This window comes from Hyla sarda, chromosome 6 (genome assembly GCF_029499605.1).
Source record: "Hyla sarda isolate aHylSar1 chromosome 6, aHylSar1.hap1, whole genome shotgun sequence".
Lineage (NCBI taxonomy): Eukaryota > Metazoa > Chordata > Amphibia > Anura > Hylidae > Hyla > Hyla sarda.
Genome location: NC_079194.1, coordinates 166,575,020 through 166,595,385, shown reverse-complemented (window position 1 = coordinate 166,595,385; position 20,366 = coordinate 166,575,020). Strand labels below are relative to the sequence as shown.

Here is a 20,366-nt window from a genome sequence, read left to right as displayed (position 1 = left end):
CCCTTAGACTGCTCACCACTTTCTAAGCCTGGGTTCACACCACGTTTTGGCCATACTGTTTTCAATCAGTTTTTCTAAAGGAAATCGTATGGGAAAAAATAAACCGTATATATGTTTTTAACCCATATACTGTTTTTAAGTGCATACGGTTCCGTCCATTTTTATAAAAAATAAAACCCAGACGTTTTTGCAAATTTTATTTAAAATAAATAAATTTGTAAAAATGTTAACTTTAGGATGCAATGCGCATGTGCAAAGTAAAAACCGTATATGGTATCCAGTATGCAGTATGTGCGTTTCCCGTTGACATCCATGTTAAAAAAAAAAAAAGTATGCGGTTGCAATACGGTTTTTAACCCAGAGACAAAACCGTGGTCAACCACGGTTTTGAGTACGGGAAATAAATGTATTGCAAGCAAACCGTATGCAACCGGATGCATACGGTTTTCAATTGTTTATCTATGTACACGGTTTTCAATACGGTTCCATACATTTTCTGTAATGAAAATGTATACGGGAACCGTACTTGAAAAACATGGTGTAAACCAGCCCTAATAAAGTGGGCAGCCTTAGTGAGAAGATAGTAGATTTTAGAGTGTTGTGCACAGATGAAGATGCACCAAACTTTGTAACTTTTTTTTTTTGGGGGGGGGGGGGGTTGTTTTTTACGCAGTTTTATGTTTTGATGGTAGGAATTTTATTCATTTTTTTTCTCTAGTATATGATGTAACAAAAAAATCAGCAGTTCTGGAGTTCTGGCATATTTTTGTTTACGCCATTCCCTGCCGGATCATAAACATAATATTTTAATAATTTGGACATTTCCACACGAGCCGATACCAACAATATATTTTTTTTAAACACCTGTAAGCCCTGGTCCAGCTCCCGTTATACGAAGCACGCTCAGGAGCTGAGTGTGTGTCATATTCGGTGGGCCCCAGTTGCTATCAGCAGCTGGAACCCATGGCTAATCCCGAATATCACCAATCGCCCGATGCCCAGCATTAACCCTTTAGACGCTGTAATCAAATTTGATTGCGACGATCAAAACGTAAATGCCTCTTCCCACCTAGCTCAGTGAGCCGATTGAGACTCCTGTGATAAAATCACAGGGTCCTGATCGGCTGAGAGGATGGCGGGAGGTCTCTATGTACAATTATTAAGATAGTACTGGGCAATCTTCTTGTACAGCCTGCCTAGATAGACCATACAAGAAGACTGGAGATTCTACGTGCCGGTATCTAGGTAGGAGACTTCTGGAAGTCATTTGAACAATTTGCATGTTCGCACTGCGGAGGACCGCAACACCCTCTCTGTAGATGCTGTGATCTCCACTGACCATGCATCTAAAGTGCTAATAGTGGACATGAGCATAATCAAGCAAGCTTCACAGTTGTTCCATAAATATATGGGGCTGTGTGCAAAGTTCCAGAGGTTAATAAATTTAAATAAATAATAAAGATGGATATCCTTGTCAGCAAGTAATAAATACTAAATTGTCACGTATTCTTCAGATTTTGTAACTGGTGTAATGTCCCAGTACAGGATATACTCCTGTACAGTACTTAGGCCCTGTCAGGTTGAGTCCCTCTTTGTCCTAGGGGCTCTCCTGCAGCGTCTCCCCCATAGTAATGAGTCTAATGTTATGTATAGTGTTGTAAATATAGTGCATGATGTTAAGTGTAGGTATATAAAGTATAAAGGACCTTTAAAGACCTTTGGAGGTATCACCTGTTATGTTCACATGATGTGCTATATTACCCAGAGAGCACCGGTTGACCACCTGACCTGCATCTTGACCTAATGGCTTCTTGCTCGGCCCCCCTTTATATGAGGGGGAGCCATTACAATCTCGCTCTTCTTAGATCCTGAGGAACAGCAAAGCACAGACAGTACACCTGGAGGCCATAAAGCCTGCACACCAGCCACATTGTCAGTAAGTCAACTCATCTATGTCTGCTGTCTCTACCAAAGTCAAGTCACCAGTCAAGTCAATTATAGTCAGAGTGGCTGTATTGAAGTCTGACCCAAAAGTACTGCAAGTCCCATCAAGCTGCATGGCCCTTTCTGTGTTGCTGGTAGACTCTCTGGGATTCTGGCCAAGCTGTAAAGACTTTACGGCTGGGTTCACATCACGTTTTCAGCCATACGAGACAGCATACGGCTTGGGGGAGCTAAAACCGGGCGCTCCCGTATCCCTGCCATATGCCGCCCGAATGTAATTCATTTCAATGAGCTGACCAGAGTGAAATGCTGATTCCGGTCGGCTCATTTTTGCCCCGTATGCGGTTTTCCCATCAGACCTAAAACCACGGTTTTAGGTCCGGTGGAAAACTGCATACTGGGCAAAAATGAGCCGACTGGAGTCAGCATTTCACACCGGTCGGCTCATTGAAATAAATTACATTCGGGCGGCATACGCCCAGTTTTAGCTCCCCCCAGCCGTATGCGGTCCGGTATGGCTGAAAACGTGATGTGAACCCAGCCTAACAACTGTATAACCTCAGTAAACTACCGATAACCCTTACCTGGTCTTGGACTATTATTGCCCTGCCTAACCTTGGGATAGTGGTGCTACCATTCGGGTGGTTACCGGAAAAAACACTCTGGCATCGTGAACATTAGGGGTTAATAAGACCTTGCCCCTGGGCTATACCATCTGCCCCCTACACCACACCATCGCACTTTTAACATAAGGGATGCTATTTCCCACACGTATCTGCCTGCCAAAGCATCAACGAGGAGACGTGGAAAAATAACCTTCCGCAATTGCCTTCCCCTTTGTGAGCAGTGTTAGCCATTCAGCTGGGTTTAGAGCAGTCACTTGACTCATCACTGCTGCAGATTTTTCCTAGATAGTCACGGAGGTGGATCTTGCTCTTCTGACTCCATGATTTGTAATTCATAGGGTTGTACAGTGTCTGAAATTCCACCTACTACTTGGCACCAATACACCAGAGAGGGCATCGCAACTGGTTGTTCTTTTGAAACTTGCAGAATCTTTTATGGTTAAGGCAGATAAGGCCCAAAACCTAATTTATATGCTCATGCATGAGGTAAAGACTAAAATAAACTCTGTTGCAGCTACCTAGGATCGAACTTTAAGATTTGATAATAATACCACCCGGTACTGAATCTTCAATAAAGCCTACTATTTTTAGAGGATTAGGAGCTATTACCTGCTCAGTCACCTAGATTTCATAGAAATGCATAGTCCTGGTTCTCTCTGCCAGACTTACACCGAATTTTAGGACAGCCTGGGATATATGTATGTATGTGTGTAAAGTCCTATGTACAGTATATCTCAAGTTCTGGAATACATTGGTCTGAAGGGAGGAAGGGGGGATGGCATTATGTTTACTTGGTAAGAGATAAGCCTTTCCACACGTAGGGGTGTTACATTGCTGAAGGGTCAGGTTCTTTCACATTGTGTGATTCAGCAGCAGCTTTTAGCACCCTGCTCAATAGCTGTGATAACCATAAATCTTAGTTTAATCCAGTAATACATTATTCTTATGCTCTGGGCAGCCTGGCTATAAAATATAAGTCATTATTGCTATGCATCGTTCAACCTGTTGTTGAGATCCGGTAGCTTCGGCGGCAGGCTGTGTTCACACACTGCATTCAAAGACTCAATTTAAGACTCAGAAAAATTACCACTAATCTTAAATTTGTAGTGTTTTTTTCTGACATTTGGAATGTCATGCTGTGCTGTCACATAGCAGTTGAATTGAGCTATTTGATGCCTAAAATACAAAAAAGCTTGTAGCATTGAAAGTTATTAGAAAAGCCTGTTTTGTTTTTTTTAAACAATTCAAGCGGTATTCCATTGTTTCCTTCAGCATTTGTGTCCACAATGCTAAGTTGTAATACTGTGTAATACACAATTTTATTATACCTCTGTGTGCCGCTTTGTCCCTTTCTTAGGACCCACATCCAGAAGTGCTGTGGTGGAAGCCTTTTTATTTTACTGTTGTATCTGACGTTTCCCAGTGTTTTGTGGCCAGAGACAATATGTCATAAGTCACATGGTCTCCAGTGGGCGTGGCTATGTTGCAGTAGGTGAGTGGATAGCATTACTTCAGTAAATCTTTTCCACCCTGCTATACACCCACCTACTGTAGCATAGCCATGCCCCCTAGAGACAATGTGACTTATTATATATTGTCTCTGGCCACATGGAATGCTGGGTAAAGTCAGAGACAACAGTAAATAAAAATACTTGTACTATAGCACTTCTAGGTGTGGATGCTATGCAGGACATAATGGCGCCCAGAGGTAATAGAAGCATATTACACAGTATCACAACATGTCATCATGGGCTCAAAGGATGAAGGAAAAACAATCCTGGAATACCCCTTTAACCACTAATACATTTCAAAGTACACAATCGATTTATGTTGTTTAATGGGAGGGCAATTAAATTAGAAAAAACATAGACTATTCTAATGATTACTTCAATGTTATGTTTGTATTTTTAGTCAAAAAAAACATGCATTTTGGTATGCAGTACCTGATGCAGTCATGAAAATGTACTTTGACTGCTAAGTGAAAACACCAGGGGAATTTATTATTAGTAGTAGAGCAGTTTTCTTATCTATTTTAGGTGCAAATTTTTGCGTAATGGCTCAATTGCACCAAAAGTTTGCACCTTTTCACATAGTGTAGCTGTAAGTGCTTTTGTAAGTGTTGTATAGTTGAACAAATTTACAGTTGTGGTTTTCAGAGGAAATGTTTTGTGGAATGCATGCCATTTTGGTGTCCATTAGTTGCTGGAAAAAGCACGTTGAACATTTTTGTATGAGTAAGTAAGAAAGTATGTAGACGTGCGCTTAATTTATCAAACGGTGTATGCCTTTTTGATAAATTTGGTGCAAGTACACACACACACAAAAAAAAACACAACCCCAAATCATGTAGAAAATTACTTCCCCCTACACCACAATCTTTTTATATATGGACTGACTGTTTGATGCTCTAATAGGGCAGAAACTGAGGTAGTCTGAAATCCAGCATCTATATAATTTAAGGTTAAAGGGGTATTCCCGGATTTTTTTTCTATTTGACAATGTTACAGGGTCTGTAAAGTTAGTGTAGTTCATATATATATATATATATATATATATATATATATATATATATATATATAAAGTGTCTGTACCTGTGCGTGATGGTGGTCTTGCAATTCTTCTGTGATTTTTGCCCCAATATTTATCTTTAACATTGTACAAAATTACTCAGATCTCAGGTTTTTCCAGGTTGCAGTATATTGAGACATGACATCACTAGTCAGGTGTGCAAAAGGGAGCCAGTCCTGCTTCAATGGGTAGAGCGACCGCTGGGTGGGAGAGAGATCATTTTGCAACAACTGGAGGAACCCTGGTTAGAAAACACGGGTCTTTTGAATGGATTGCAGCTCATTTATGTTTCAATAAGTGGGTGGCTGATGTGTGGGAGGGAGGAAAGTGACCTCACACTTACAAACATGGAACTATGGGATGTGTAGTTTGAGAGAATTGAGAGAACTCAAACAGGAAATACCGAATTCACAAAAAGATAGTCTCAGCTTTATGGTAATCTCACAACAAAGCCATGCAACCCCAAGACAAGAACAGATCCTTCCTAAGCATGTCCATTACTGTCTGCCAGGTACCTACTAAAATCACCATATGTTGGATAACCCCTTTAAGGATGCTGCTTTGTCCACACCCAATGCTTGACGTGCTTGGTATCAATCCATTTTTTTCCTACACTACAATAAAAAGTGTCCACATTTATACAGTACCGATTAGTGTTGAATTACTGTGAATGTGCTGCATTGGGTACCAGATGTTTAGGAGCTGTTTAGCTTGGAAACTTATACACCTTTATTAAAATTTTAAAAACAAGTTACAGTGCATATATTTGAAGGACCTATGCGGTCCTGCATTAGCTAGACATCCGAGTGGACACTGTGGCATCATTACTGAAAAATCACACACTTACTGCAGACTCTTTCACACATAAGGCCATTTAACATTGTAAGAGTTGGTATACCTATGATGGATGGCATTTTGTGTCAGTGGCCCATTTTAAATATACCTATACCGTGTGTCACAACCTTAAAATAGAACAAAATAACCCTCTATCACCCCTATCAGCCTTCATCAGGTAATGGGAATCTTTAAATACATTTACTGTATAGGCCAAAAAACTTTCCACAAGTGTGAAATTAGCCAATCTCCTCCCCTCCGAGAAGGGGGCTTATTGTCAAGAGACCTTTACCAGGTTGATTCTGGTGTTCTGGAACAATAAGTTATGCAACTATTTGTCTTAGTGTACATTTACACTAACCAATCTGGCATATAAATCACCAGTGGCTCATGCTGTTTTTAGAAATTTGCTGTATTTTTACACAGTTTAGTCTAGGTTTAGACTAGTAGTTTTCAGTATGTAAAGCTGCCTGCCAGTAAGTCCACCTCCTATGTCATGCCCTATCCTTGTTAAGTCATATCCCTCAAATGAGCTGACAAATGGCATAAAAAGTATGTCAAACTATTTCTAATTAAACCAGAACTCTGGTAATTTGGCCCAATGTTGCTAAATAAGAAACACCCTAATTTCTGGTAAGTACAGTCAATGACAAAAAAAAAATGCAGCAAGAAGGAGTTGTTGGAATTGAATGAAACTTTGTGTGTGAGTGTAATTATGATATTCAGTATATAAGTGTATACAATATAAGAGCGAAAATATATGTTTATAAGGGAGAACTGTATAGCTGAGAGGAGGCTCTTGTACCCTGTTGGGTCATCTCTAGCCTAAATACAAGATAAGATAGGAATCGGCATGTAGGCACACAGGTTCTGTATGGTTCCGGAACAGGTTCGGATCCTGCACATTTGTAGGCTGCAGAAGCTGGCTTGCCATAAATGCTTGACTGGCGATAAATTTGGGGACTAGGCAGGCCAAGGAAGTGTAAACTGGTAAAGGCATTTGTGCGAAAACCTTGCCGTGTGTGGGTGAGCATTATCCTGCTGAAAATTTCCATGTGGCAGCCCTGTCATGAGAGGCAACACACATATCGCTGAGCTGGCTTATTCTCACATTAGTAGTTAGTGCAGTGTGTGTTGCTCTACAGCAATGGCAGGAGTAAAGTCCTCGTCACAAGAACTGCATGCTCTAACCTGACAATCGTCTTATCCGAAACAGAACCTGGATTCATTGCTAAAGACAATAGAGCTCCACTCTGTTGTAGTCCAGGCTTCTCCTTGATGACACTACTGCAGACCAAGGCAAAGGTGGCTGATTGTCAGTGGTAGGAGAAATATTGGGTGCTGTAAAACCAATTTTCCTTCTGATAAATTCTTGAAAATGATCAGGGCATTGATGGGTTTATACACTGCTCAAAAAACATAGGGAACACTTACACAACACAATATAACACCAAGTCAATCACACTTCTGTGAAATCACACTGTCCACTCAGGAAGCAACACTTTTTGACAATCAATTTCACATGCTGTTGTGCAAATGGAACAGACAACAGGTGGAAATTATAGGCAATTAGCAAGACACCCCCATTAATGGAATGATTCTGCAGGTGGTGACCGCAGACCACTTCTCAGTTCCTATGCTTCCTGGCTGATGTTTTGGTTAATTTTGAAGACGGAGTCTACAACCCACACATCCAGGATGGCACATCAATGCGAGCTGTGGCAAAAAGGTTTGCTGTGTCTGTCAGCGTAATGTCTAGAGCATGGAGGCGCTACCAGGAGATGTGGACGAGACCGTAGGAGGGCAACAACCCAGCAGCAGGACCGCTAGCAGGAGGAGCATTGCCAGAGCCCTGCAAAATGACCTCCAGCAGGCCACAAATGTGCATGTGTCCACTCAAATGGTCAGAAACAGACTCCATGAGGGCCTGACATCCTCGGGGGGGGGGGGGGGGGAGCACATGACAGATGTGACAGAGTCTGGAGACACTGTGGAGAACGTTCTGCTGCCTGCAACATCCTCCAGCATGACTGGTTTGGCGGTGGGTCAGTAATGGTGCATGTGCGGGGTGGAATTTCTTTGGTATGGCTGCATAGCCCTCCATGTGCTTGCCAGAGGTAGCCTGACTGCCATTAGGTACCGAGATGAGATGCTCAGATTTCTTGTGAAACCATATGCTGCTGTGGTTGGCCCTGGGTTCCTCCTAATGCAAGACAATGCTAGACCTCATGTGGCTGGAGTGTGTCAGCAGTTCCTGCAAGAGGAAGGCATTGATGCTATGGACTGGCCCGCCTCTTCCCCAGACCTGAATCCGATTGAGCACATCTGGGACATCATGTCTCGCTCCATCCACCAACACCACGTTGCACCACAGACTGTCCAGGAGTTGGTGGATGCTTTAGTCCAGGTCTGGGAGGACATCCCTCAGGAGACCATCCACCACCTCATCCGGAGCATGCCCAGGCATTGTAGGGAGGTCATACGGGCACGTGGAGGCCACACACACTACTGAGCCTCATTTTGACTTGTTTTAAGGACATTACATAAAAGTTGGATCAGCCTGTAGTGTGGTTTTCCACTTTGATTTTGAGTGTGATTCCATATCCAGACCTCCATGGGTTGATAAATTTGATTTCCATTGATATTTTTTGTGTGATTTTGTTGCCAGCACATTCAACTACGTAAAGACGAAAGTATTTCATACGATTAGTTTTCATTCATTCATTCAGATCTAGGATGTGTTATCTTAGTGTTCCTTTTATTTTTTTGAGCAGTGTAATAAAAGTTCCACCTGTGTCTGGATGGTAGACATGTAAACTGTACTGCTTGTCACAGGTCAAATTGTCCTCTCTACTGGGGGTCTGTCAGGCTGTTCAGAGCCTGTTATGTGAATGCCTTTAATGCCTTTTTTGTCAGAAAGGCCTAGATGGTAGGCAATTAGGTGAAACAACCCCCCTACTTCTCTCAGTCCAATGATCTGCCTGCTCTTAGTGGGGGAGATTTATGAAAACCTGTGCAGAGGAAAAGTTGAACAGTTGCCGTAGGTTATATCAGATTGCTTTTTTTTTTTTCCAGAAGCCTTTTTAAAATTAAAGAAGCAATCTGGTTGGTTGCTATGGACAACTGCTCTACCTTTCCTATGCACTGGTTTTGCTCTGTCACCTTTGTAAAATATCTTTACGCAGAGACATATCTAGCAGTCAACAATCTTTTGCCAAGAGATACACTACCCCAATGTAGCCTCTGAGAGCTTTGTTAAAGGGCAGCAGGGGAAGACCTTACACCCTCTTGTGCCAAGGCCCAGTGTCTAATCAGACCAGCCCATAAATGCAAGTTTTGCAGCAATACATTTTTTTTGGGATCTGGGTGACTTATTTAATTTGTTAATGAGTGTATGTTAAAATTGACCCATGAACATACCCAGGATCTGGAGGATCTCTACCTTTTAAGATGGCTATTGAACGATTGTGTGACATCTATAGAAGAAGGGATATGTACAGCTACCAGTTACAAAAAAAGCACCTCTTATCTAAGAGGAAACAAAGAATGAAACAGGTTGAGATCCAACCTGTTCTTACATTTCATTGAAGGACTGTTAGGATGAGGCCAATTTGCCTTAATTTGAAACCTCTAGGAAGTCCCTGTAATTCAGTGTAAACTTGATCTTGCCCTAATTCTCTTTGACTAGGTGTGATACAACAGTAACAAATGAATTGTCTTATTGTAAAAGAGGAGAGCGGGCCTCTTTTTGGATTCCATTCCCAGAGCTGGCTATATGTTAACTGTGTATACTTGTCATTGTTGTCTATTTATAGACACAAGTTGCAGCCATATCTTTTTAGCTTTGTCATTCCTTGGATGTGCTTTGGAGCTCTTATAATAACTGTTAAATAAATAAAATACAAAAATGTTCTTAAGGGTCTTGTTAAGATTATAGTTCATGAGTTCCTTTCGGAATAAAGTTTGATATAGATTGGATTATGATGTGCCCACATCCTCCCTCTTCCTCTGTCAAGCAGCAACTCTGACAATTCTTAACATGCTTATCCATCACCACCCTCTCAGGAAAGAATTTAAAATGTACCCGTGACGTCAAAGGACCCCCGAAAAAAAAAAAAAAGCTCAGTGGCCAAGTTTAGACAGTTGTTTAGAGGCCTCACAATGAGAAGGCAGATAGCACTGGTTAAGTCTGTTTGCTCACAGGGAATTTAACGCCCATTCAGTCGTCTAAAGTTACGTCCGTATAAACCTAAATCCTCTTTGTAGATGTACAATTTGCAGAAGGATTACCAGGGCACAACCAGATTAACAGTGTTTGTCTGCAACATAACAGAAAATGAGCAAGCAGGATTCAATAACATCTTGCTTGGCCAAAATGTACGAGAGCAAATTTGACCATTCTACAGGCCCTGGAAAATCCCCAGTTAAGTCACCAGGAGGAGTTAATACAATGGACCGGAAGCTGAGTCTTTTGAATGAGAAGATGGATAAACTGTTAAACTTTCAGGAAGATGTCATGGGAAAACTGGAAATGGTTTATCATGGCATGGATGTGCTAGAAAGGGGAATTGATAGATTATCAGCTTCTCAAGGACATTGTCTAAGAAAAGAAGAACAATGTGACACCAGGGAAGGCAATGAGCAGTTCAAGGTGCAAGGTGGCTTCAATGAGTTACTCCATTTATTTAATGTGCTGCATATGGATTCTGTCATCCAACAAGAAAAGCTTGACGGCCTCCAGAAACTGGTTTTCACTATGGATAAGGTGGTGGAATTTGTAGGAAACACATTGAAAAACTCAAAAATTGTGGACTTCATTTTGAAGGGTACAGTGCCTTGGAGGAAAGAGACATATGAAGAGGTTGGTTATAACACTTTCTTATAATGTTGTAGCATTGAGTAACTATAAAGAAAATGGTTGAATCCTGGGGCCCTAATAGGGGGTAACTAAACCTTATGTCTTAAATATCTATAAAGGAAAGGGTGTAATTTTTCTGACCTCTTAAGAGGACCAACAAAAATCTATGAAGGCAAGGTCACTAAACTTTAAGTTTCCATATCTTTTAACAGTAGGGTGGAACCTCTTAGAGGGCCACCAAATCTTGATTTTAAATAGTCAAGAGTTGATTCTTGGAGATATCTTAGAACTAAAGTCCTGTTAATATATGACTGAAGAGGAGTTCTGATGACCTTAGTCTAGTCTATCGTTTCTCTACCTGCTCAACAATCTAATGTTCCCTGTTATCAGCCATTTTAGACAGAGGATGACAGCAGAGTGTTCATCAACGGGACGACTGATACATAATCATGATATGAAACATTCATATTGTCTTATTTCTCCATTTTTGAGAACCTCCAGGAACATCAAGATCGATATATGTAATAGACACTAGCCTCTTGTCTTTTAAGCTGGGAACTTTTAGGTTTAATGGTCCTTTTAGGCATATTTCCTAAGAAGTTGAGTGATTAAGATTTATAATTTCACATGTGAATGACTCTTCATTTAAGGGCTATGTTTTTCATGCCTTGCGGATCTGATGTGTTCGTAAAATGATAAAATAAAGACTTAATAATGAGATATTCAGCCGGCAGAGCCCCTTATCCTTTCTTCTGTAATTAAGGGGAGGTTGAGGGACCTCTCGAGTTGAATGAGTTTGATTTCAACAAGCTCCACAGGAAGGACAAGTGGGAAATATGATACAGAATAATCATACATAAGGCAACATAAATATATATTTGTCTAGTAGTTATTAAATGGTCAGTTTTAGCCTCCACAATGGAGCATTTTCTCTAATGGTCTCCAGGTGAGATTTATTAACACTTCACTTGACTTTATATGCTTGAAAGAATGTGCACAAGTCAGTGTGGGATGAATTCAAAATAAATTATTGTATCAAAAAATATATAATTACTTTACAATAAGGTTCAGTAATAATTTTAATCTAAAACATGCTGGGTTTCCAAAGACATGGGAAGAGTCGGGGTCCCAGCTCTTTGTATAGGGTCTAAGTTTTTCTGCATAATAGTTCTCCTTTAAAGGGGTTATCCACCATAAGGTGATTTTAGTACGTACCTGAAAAGTGGTGGATAAAATCCAGGAAAGCAGGAATTACCATACGGCGCTTTTACTCCTTGGACAGATGCAGGCAACAGTCCATATGGCAGGTTAATTCTTTATTGTGCAACTTCAAGTTTCGAGCTAAGGGCTCGAAACTTGAAGTTGCACAATAAAGAATTAACCTGCCATATGGACTGTTGCCTGCATCTGTCCAAGGAGTAAAAGCGCCGTATGGTAATTCCTGTTTTCCTGGATTTTATCCACCACTTTTCATTGCCCATCCAGCGACCGAGAGGAACCTGGAAAGGAAACCGTGGCTGCATACCTCCATTTCTTCCTGCGCGTCTATATGCCTGCTGAGGTGTTGTGCTCTTAGCACAACACGATTTGGTAAGCCTTCAATTTTTGTGCACATTGAAGCCACTCTGATATACCGTCCACACTAGGAGCGCACCTTGTTGTTTTTTGTCTTTTTCACATTTAGTACGTACCTGTCAGGCAGTAAAGGACATGCTTAGAAAGGATCTGCGCTTGTCTTGTGGCAAAATGGCTATGTTGTGAGATTACCATAACACTGTGGCTAGCTTTTTGTGAACTGGTATTTCCTGTTTGAATTTTTTTTTTTTTGCCTACAAATCCCATAATTCCATTTTCCTCCCTCCCACACATCAGCCGCCCCACCCACTGAAACATAAATGAGCTGCATCCATTCAAAAGACCTGTGGTTTTCAATCAGGGTGCCAACAGCTGTTGCATTAGTTGCAGATGGATCTTTCTCCCACCAAGCGATTACTTCACACATAGAAGCAGACGGGCTCCCTGTCATCAGCTGACTAGTGAGTCAGGTCTCGGCCGCATTGCAACCTGGGAAAAATCTGAGACAACAGTCATTTTGTATGCTGTTAAAAATAAATATTGGGGGGGGGGAAATCACATAAAAATTGTGAGAAAACCATCACACACAGGTACAGACACTGTATTATGAACTACACTAACTGTACAGCCCCTGTAGCATAGTCAAATAAAAAAAAATTCCTGGAATACCCCTTTAATACCTTGTCTAAAATGAAGCAGCTCTTACACTCTCCATCACAGTAGTGAAATAAGCTTTAAATGCTGCCTTTTAAGGACACATGTCATATAAAGTGTTTCCAATGTTCTTCATTCTCTACACAGAGGCTTTGCAGTATTCTCATTTGTCAAGATAAGTGAAGTGTAGTACTCGAGGAAAGGTGATGTACCGCAGGCTAGCTGGGAATTGTAGTTGCTAATTGGTAGCAAAAGATAATGATGTCACATGGCAGGTGGTTCTTGTTTACCTTATGAACCCCTGTGAGCCCAAAAATCCTGTTGTTAAATGGGTAATACCCATAGTGTCGGGTAGAGCTCTGCGCAGGACTGTTTTCTTAAAGGGGTACTCCAGTGAAAAACTTTTTTTTATTTTTATTTAATCAACTGGCGCCAGAAAGTTAAACAGATTTGTAAATTACTTCTATTAAAAAATCTTAATCTTTCCTGTACTTATTAGCTGCTGAATACTACAGCGGAAATTCTTTTCTTTTTGAAACACAGAGCTGTCTGCTGACATCACGAGCACAGTGCTCTCTGCTGACATCTCTGTCCATTTTATGAACTGTCCAGAACAGCATATGTTTGCTATGGGGATTTCCTTTTACTCTGGACAGTTCCTAAAATGGACAGAGATGTCAGCAGAGAGCACTGTGCTCATGATGTCAGCAGACAGCTCTGTGTTTCAAACGGAAAATAATTTCCACTGTAGTATTCGGCAGCTAATAAGTACAGGAAGGATTAAGATTTTTTAATAAAAGTAATTTACAAATCTGTTTAACTTTCAGGCACCAGTTGATTTTAAAAAAGTTTTTCACCGGAGTGCCCCTTTAATCACGCTCCTGCTGCATCACCGTTCGCTCCCGTGTGTTCCACTCCCATAATATGTGTGTCTAATCCGGCCTGCTACTACAAACATTTTGTTACAGCTTTTAGAGATGGTCCTCTGTGCAATTCCCTTACCCCCCCCCATTCCATTTTATTACTCCCTGTGCCATTGCATTACTTTCTTAAGACCCCTGTGGCATTTCTGAGGTTTAAACGACTGCACAGGATTTTGCAGGACCCGCCGTATGTTCTGTGACCGAATACTAAAGTTTTATATAGGGACCTGTGGGCTCCCGTTGCAGTCCTCTAGTTTTAGGTGCAAGAAGAAGGAATCCAGACACTAGTATAACTTGCAACCAATGGAAAACTTAATGTTCTATGTAGATCCAAACAAAATACAGTCTCTTTAGCACAAACTTGTAAGTTAAGGGTTTTAAGAGTTGCTCTCCCTCCTGTTTTATTAGCAGATATACTGACTGGAAAGTCTATGGTATGCTTGTTTAGTGGGAAAACTGGTGAGAATGCAGTTGCAGACAGGATTCAGTCCTCTTAGTTTCTCTTTACTGTGAGGGGCCTACACAAGTTGGCTTACTGTGTTGCAGAACAGAATCGTGACTTGCTTGAAGTAGGCGTTGACTTTAGCAGGGCTCAGAAAAAGGCCTGAACTGAACCTAGGAGAAACATTACAACTAGGTGCAGGTACTTTTCTGTGACTGACTAGTCTGCCTAGAAGGAGCAGAGCATGAAGAAATATCTTGCTCAGACTGAACTTTTTTGGGGGACTTAGCCCTCTGGGGAGAAGGAGTTATACAAGGAACACCTCCCCCAAGCCTTTACAGAAGCTTCTACATAGCAGCTGTCTGGGGAGCTAATCATGTGATCAATGATTCATTCATCTCATACAAAATATGCAATTTTTTAACGCTTACATATCTACAATACTTGTATGCACTTAAATGATCATGGTGTTGAACATACAAGTGTGATTTGGGTCCGTAAAGCCTATGGATCATAGGTGTCCCCCACACTCGAGTTGTAAGTGAAGTGCAGTGGTGGTGACTATGTTGTATTAAGATTACATATCTACGATACCTCAGTGTATGCGCTAATGGCAGCATAACACACAGAAACAGATATGCAAGTGAACTAACAATACCTCACACACAGAGATTTAGACACTTAAAACAGGAATTCCTCTGCCACATGACAACTCTATATTTCCATAGCTGGGACTCAAGTACCTGGACACTGTATAACATGGAAGCCAAACTTCTGGAGAATGTGTTCTTGCTCCATGTGATGATGCTTGGATGACATCTACCAGCAAGCATACATTTAAATGTCATTAAGTGCCTTGGTGTGCTGTGCTTTTCCACAATACTTTTGAGTGTTGATTTTTTTTTGCACCTGCTGCCTGGGTGGTCTTGTAAATGTTAAAGGGGTATTCCAGGCCAAAACTTTTTTTATATATATCAACTGGCTCCGGAAAGTTAAACAGATTTGTAAATTACTTCTGTTAAAAAATCATAATCCTTCCAATAGTTATTAGCTAACACTTTCTGGCCACTGTGTGATAGGAAAATGGCACATACATTTATAAATGTGTTTCAATTCCTCACCATTTTTAATATCTCTACTTGCAGTCACTGATCCATACATGCATTCATATAAAGTCAAAAGGCTGTCAGCCTGTCCTGATCATGTTGAACTGACCTTTGTAGGTTCATTATAGGAGAGATCACCGATATCTTGTAATGAACCGCACATCTTTGTAGATATATCATGAGACGTGGAAAATGGAATGGTTCTGTTTACTGAAGTAAAGAGATTGTGAGAAATAGAATTGAAGTTGATCATAGTTTTTTTTAATTAAGAAGTTTACTCCATTCTATTTTACTATTGTGTCAAGTGGATATACAAATTAGCATTTACCAAAGACCTGGGATTATTGAAGACTTTATGCACAGAGTGAGGAGGGGAAAGGTTAGTTTGGGCGACAGTGTCTTTTCATGACTTACAATGTATAGCAATAGCGAGCCAACTTTATGTATACAGAAATTGGCTGGGGACTGGCTCTAACTTTTATGTGATGTACCCTATTTATAAAAAATATTGACAGTTGTATCAATTAAGTACCTTTCCGTAAGCTCTCATGAGCAGGGCCCTCGCTCCTCTTGTTTGAATAATTAGTTTGTAATTTTGTAATGTCTGAATATTATCTGTATACAGTATGTACCCACAGAATTGTAAAGTGCTGTCTTAAAGAACATTAACCCCTTAAGGACAAAGCCCATTTTGGCCTCAACACAGGAAGTTCTTTTCTTTTTGAATTTATTTTCTGTCTGTTCACATTGCTCTCTGCTGACACCTCTGTCCATGTCAGGAACTGTCCAGAGCAGGAACAAATCCCCATAGCAAACCTCTCCTGCTCTGGACAGTTCCTGACATGGACAGAGGTGTCAACAGAGAGCACTGTGGTCAGACAGAAAGTAAATTAAAAAAGAAAATAACTTTCTCTGCAATATACAACAGCTGATAAGTACTGGAAGGATTAAGATTTTTAAATAGAAGTAATTTACAAATCTCAACACAAGGGAAGAAATGAAAACAGGCTGCACTCACCAGGTAAGTCTTCAGTGCTTTATTTTCAAGTACGAATCATGGGGGTGCACAAATAGCTCCCCTCTTGACAGCACCCACTATTGTGCACCCCCATGATTCGTACTTGAAAATAAAGCACTGAAGACTTACCTGGTGAGTGCAGCCTGTTTTCATTTCTTCCCTTGTGCTGAGTACATGGACTTGCTGCTTAGGCTTGCACCACCTACCAGTGCATACATAGTGTTGCTACCCACTCCTAGGGGCCATACATCATATACAGCCGCCTTACACAGGAGTGCCAGTTCCCATCTTCTCCTTTTGGAACCGTAATTTACAAATCTGTTTCACTTTCTGACACCAGTTGATTTAAAAAAAATAAAATAAAATAAATGTTTTCCACCAAAGTACACCTTTAACCACACCAGGACCAAGGGCGTACAGGTGCGCCCTTGCATCCTGGGACTTAAAGAACAAGGGCGTACCTGTACACCCTGGCCCCGTTAATGGGGTTTAAACTATTCTCATGAGCGGAGAATGGGTTAAACCCAATGGGTCCCGGTTGCTACGGGCAGCCAAGACCCACGGCTAATGCCGGGCACTGATGATAAGGCCGATGCCCGGCATTAACCCTTTAGACACCACGATCAAAGTGGATCACGGGATCAAAAATGCGGAGTTAACGGTGCAGGTAGCTCAGTGGAGCTGATTGGGACATCTGCGGCGACATTGCGGGTCCCGATCAGCTGAGTGAATGGCGGGAGGGTCCTCACCTGCCTCTGCTCCATCCGATCTGTCGTCTCCTGTGCCTAGCCTGCAATGAGGCTAGAGCAGCAGAGTGCCGAGAACACTGATCAATGCCATGCTATGGCACAGCATTGATAAGTATATGCAATCGGAAGATTGCATGTTATAGCCCCCTATGGGGGCTAAAAAAAAAAAAAGAAAGAGTAAAAATAAAAGTTAATACAAGTGAATTAACCCCTTCCCTATTAAAAGTTTAAATCACCCCCCTTTTCCCATTTTTTAAATAAAATAATGTAATAAAAAATAAATAATCATATGTGGTACCGCCACGTGCATAAATGTCCAAACTATTAAAATATAAAGTTAGCTGAACCGCATGGTCTATGGCGTAAAAAAAATACCAAAATTGTGCAATTTTGGTCACTTCATATACCATGAGCTAATAAAAAGCGATTAAAAAGTCTCATCAAAACAAAAATAATCCTGATAAAAATGACAGACCACTATGCAAAAAATAATCCCTCATATAGCCCCATTTGCAAAAGAATGAAACCGTTATAGGGGTCAGAAGATTACAATTTTAAACATACAAATTTTGGTGCATGTAGTTAGGATTTTTTTAAGTAGTAAAATAAAATAAAACCTACATAAATTGGATATCCTTCTAACTATATGGACCTACAGAATAAATATCAGGTGTTATTTTTACGAAAATTGCACAGTGTAGAAACAGAAGCCCCCAAAAGCTACAAAATGGTGTTTTTTTTTTTTTTTTCAATTTCACTCCACAAACAAAAAAAAAAAAAAAAAAAAAAAAAAAAAATTTATATATATATATATATATATATATATATATATATAGACAAAGAATAAGTCAGCCAGCACTTTAGTTGATACCAAACTATTATATGGACCTGGCCTACAGGTGCACGCTACAAGGCTAGATATACAGCAACAGAAGAATGCAGCAGCACACTGCCAGCACAAGGATATAGGTGAAACATGAATATGCAGTTAAAACATGGAGAGCTATACAGCTATGGTGTAATAGATGCAAATGTGAAACTATGAAATAGTGAGGCACTTAGCTCGCAAATTTGTCTCCGCCGGCGGTCAAATAGCTTGGACCGTCCCACCGCGATAAGGTAGCCTCCTGGGACGGACCCTACACTGTGTATATGCCTCTGTGTGAACAGTTCAGTAAGCATGGTAGGATCTGGAACATCCAAGCCACCTTATATACACACCTGATAGAGGTGGGTGGGGTGCAAGGCCAACATGGAGGTAGCCACTCCCCCGTATGTGTAATACAGACAAAGAATAAGTCAGCCAGCACTTTAGTTGATACCAAACTATTATATGGACCTGGCCTACAGGTGCACGCTACTAGGCTAGATATACAGCAACAGAAGAATGCAGCAGCACACTGCCAGCACAAGGATATAGGTGAAACATGAAAATGCAGTTAAAACATGGAGAGCTATACAGCTATGGTGTAATAGATGCAAATGTGAAACTATGAAATATTGAGGCACTTAGCTCGCAAATTTGTCTCCGCCGGCGGTCAAATAGCTTGGACCGTCCCACCGCGATCGTCCCACTGCATTTTCATGTTTCACCTATATCCTTGTGCTGGCAGTGTGCTGCTGCATTCTTCTGTTGCTGTATATATATATTTATTTATTTTTGCTGTAGATTTTGTTAATAAATGAGTGATGTCACTACAAAGTAAAATTTGTGGCGCAAAAAACAAGCCCCTATATGGGTCTGTAGGTACAAAATTGAAAGCGGTATGATTTTTAGAAGGAGAGGAGGAAAAACTAAAGTGTAAAAACAAAAATTTGCACTTTGGGGTTTTTGTTTTTTCCTCCTTTTAAAATTCCTAACTCTTTCTTTTATTTTTTCACCTAAAGATCTTTGAGTGCTTGTTTTTTGCGAGTCCAATTGTACTTTGTAATGACCTCTTTCATTTTACCATAAGATGTTCCATGAAACCAGAAAAATATTATTTGCGGGTGTAAATTTATAAGAAAACTGTAATTTTGCTACTTTTTGGTGGTAAAAATTAACCCCTATAACTTTTTTTTATTTTTCCGTATACAGGGATATATGAGGACTCCTTTTTTGTGCCGTGATCTGTAGTTTTTTTTCGTTGATGTGACTTTATAGTTTTGTTTCTGATATATGATGTGATTAAAAATCTGTATTTTTGGTGTTTGATATTTTTTTTAAGTTTACCATACGGGATCATAAACATTATATTTTAAAACAAATATGTAAACTTTTTTTTTTTTTTAGTAAAGTGGCCTGACATTAACAGTGAGTGTCCAGCTACTGATAGCAGTGGACACTCACTGTTCTTAAAGGGTTACTCCATTCCCCAGCATCTGGAACATTGAGTTCCTGAACGCTGTGTGCGGGCTTCCGTGTTCACGCCCGACCCCTCGTGATGCCACGCCCCGTCATGTGACATCACATCCCGCCCCCTCAATGCAAGTCTATGGGACTTGAGAGAGGGAGGAAAATGGCATTGTGGGATTTGTAGTGAAAAAAACATAAGTCAAACAGGAAATACAAGTTCACAATAAGCTAGCCACAGTGTTATGGTAATCTCATGACCTAGCCATTTAGCCCCAAGACAAGCGCAGATCCATCCTAAGCATGTTTATTACTGTCTGCCAGGTACGAACTAAAATCACCTTATGGTGGATAACCCCTTTAAGGACTTAGGGTGTACCTGTATTCCCTGAGTTCTTAAGCAGCTTTGAAGCGAGTGCAGGTGCTGCACTCGCTTAAAGGGTTACTCTGCTACACAGCGTCCAGAACATTGAGTTCCGAACGCTGTGTGCGGGCATCCGTAATCACGCCTGCCCCCTCGTGACGTAACGCCAGGCCGGCCCCCTTCCCATAGACTTTTATTGAGGGGCAGGCCGTGATGTCACGAGGGGGCGGATGTGAACACGGAAGCCCACACACAGCATTCAGGAACTAAATGTGAACATTGAGTTCCTGAACGCTGGGGAGGGGAGTAACCCTTTAAAGGGCTACTCCGCTCCCCAGTGTCCAGAACATTGAGTTCCGAACGCTGTGTGCTT

At 40.9% G+C, this 20,366-nt stretch overlaps 1 protein-coding gene across 4 annotated transcripts in view; it reads left to right on the top strand.

Moving 5' to 3' along the window:
• Positions 1-20,366, top strand: part of MYLK3 (myosin light chain kinase 3) — a 107,281-nt gene that overhangs the window by 34,856 nt on the left and 52,059 nt on the right. Inside the window, exon 1 of one of the 4 annotated variants that reach the window (XM_056525711.1) lies at positions 10,309-10,833. The exons of the other annotated variants lie outside the window; for them this stretch is intronic. Within the exon in view, the coding sequence (XP_056381686.1) occupies positions 10,309-10,833 (525 nt within the window). Of the gene's footprint in view, positions 1-10,308; positions 10,834-20,366 lie in introns of those variants that run through there. 4 annotated transcript variants of the gene reach the window in all.